Source organism: Meleagris gallopavo, chromosome Z (assembly GCF_000146605.3).
Source record: "Meleagris gallopavo isolate NT-WF06-2002-E0010 breed Aviagen turkey brand Nicholas breeding stock chromosome Z, Turkey_5.1, whole genome shotgun sequence".
NCBI lineage: Eukaryota > Metazoa > Chordata > Aves > Galliformes > Phasianidae > Meleagris > Meleagris gallopavo.
The window spans coordinates 66897070-66898743 of record NC_015041.2 but is presented as its reverse complement, the minus strand read 5'-3'; the positions used below and the strand labels follow the sequence as shown (position 1 = coordinate 66898743).

At 38.8% G+C, this 1674-nt stretch overlaps 1 protein-coding gene across 1 annotated transcript in view; it reads right to left on the bottom strand.

Annotated features, from left to right (window-relative positions):
- The window catches only part of ZNF608 (zinc finger protein 608), an 86826-nt gene that overhangs the window by 41515 nt on the left and 43637 nt on the right, over positions 1–1674 (bottom strand). Inside the window, 1 exon segment of the mRNA XM_031557456.1 lies at positions 1370–1625. Within this exon segment, the coding sequence (XP_031413316.1) occupies positions 1370–1625 (256 nt within the window).

Below are 1674 nucleotides of genomic sequence, written 5' to 3'. Positions count from 1 at the left end.
TGCCAAACCTCTAACGAGACAGGCTTCTTAAATTCAGTGGGGGTCAGAAGTTTAGTTTATTCAGCCAGAATAACACTATTAACAGCTACTGCTCTTTCATGTTGCCACAGTTAACACCCACACATTTCAAGTCCAGTTGATACAGGAAAGTCAAGGAAAATTGGAGTGGCTACAGGCAGTCATCTCTGCGGGCATATTTTAAAAGTGAATTTATACTGTGCTTTAAAAACAATCTAAAAGGATCAATGCACCTTATGAATTTGCTGTAGACATAGGCAGAGAGAAAGATGGATGGATGAAAGCATATAAAAGCGAGTAAATCTGACTCTCTCTATTGATTTTTGAGAGGACAGTGTAGAGCACTTAGGTGAGGTCTTATATATCACTGCAAAGGACCAAATGCCATTATGCATATGTCTGCAGGATGTCAGGATTTATCATGAAGCAATGCACTGCTGTACTCTTTCATTTTATCCTTTTGTAAATAATCTTGTTCTCACAGTTGAGGATGGACCACTAATTAAATAATCCTCAAAAACAAAGAATAGTCATAGGAAGACTACCAAACAGCTACAACTAGAGAAATCCACTACTATTACAACAAAAATTGCAGTAGGTTAGGTATACATGCAGTATTTCTAGCATTAGCTAGAGAAAACTGCTTTTCTAATAATGAGCTTTTGAAACCAAGATGGAAAAATCTGCGTATCACAGTATAATCCTCTTTCGACTTTGTTCTAAACCACAGACAATCACATTTATTATTTGCCAGAGCCCTCCAGCTCTCCTGCTTGGCTGAATGCTGTCAGAGGGTATTCCAGAAATTGGTCTGGTTTAGAGAGCACTCCTTCACCATAAGGAACACCTCTCTTAGAACATTCCCCTCATGTAACATCTTTCAAACAATCAAGTTGCAAAGTTATCACAAGCAACAATCAGAATTTCTCAGGGGTCTCTGGGGCTTCTATCATTATATAACGGTGCTGTTTTTTGAGTTCCAACATTCCCAGCTTTTTAAGTGCTAATCCAAGCCTTTCATAAATCCATGCCTCTCACGAACATTCCTCTCCTCATACACATTTAAACAGCATACTTATGCTACTCTGTTAGCTTTTTCTTCATACACTTTTCTCAACAAAGCAGTGGGAAACAATTCTGTTGTTAACTGGGGTAACATGGTGAGTCATTTGAAAAATATGATTGCTTAAGTAATAAAAAATCTACCATTTGTTTTTATAAGAAAAAACCCATTGGTTTAGCTAACAGCTATGATTGCCACTGTACATTTTGTTCCCACAGACTAGTAAGACAGGCAGAGTCTCCTCGTTAAGATATCAAATAGACAAGCCTAATGGAAAAAACAATTTACCTTCTTCAGTTTCATGCCACACAATTCCTTCCAAGTTCACGCTGGTCCCAGGCTCACAGGGTCCAAGGCATTCGGGTTCTGTTACTACTCCAACTTCGTAAGTATTTACACCCACTGAACGAGTCCGTACCAAAAGCTGCTCAACTGGTGCTGCAATATTGGATGAAGATGGAGAAAAGTAGGAAGGCAGAATCTGAGGTGTGATACTGCTGGAAATTGGAGGTGGAGGTGCAGGCACTGTAAACAGGGGATCAACCTGAAAACAACAAACAAACTTACTATAACAGTGCTGTGATATTAAAAAA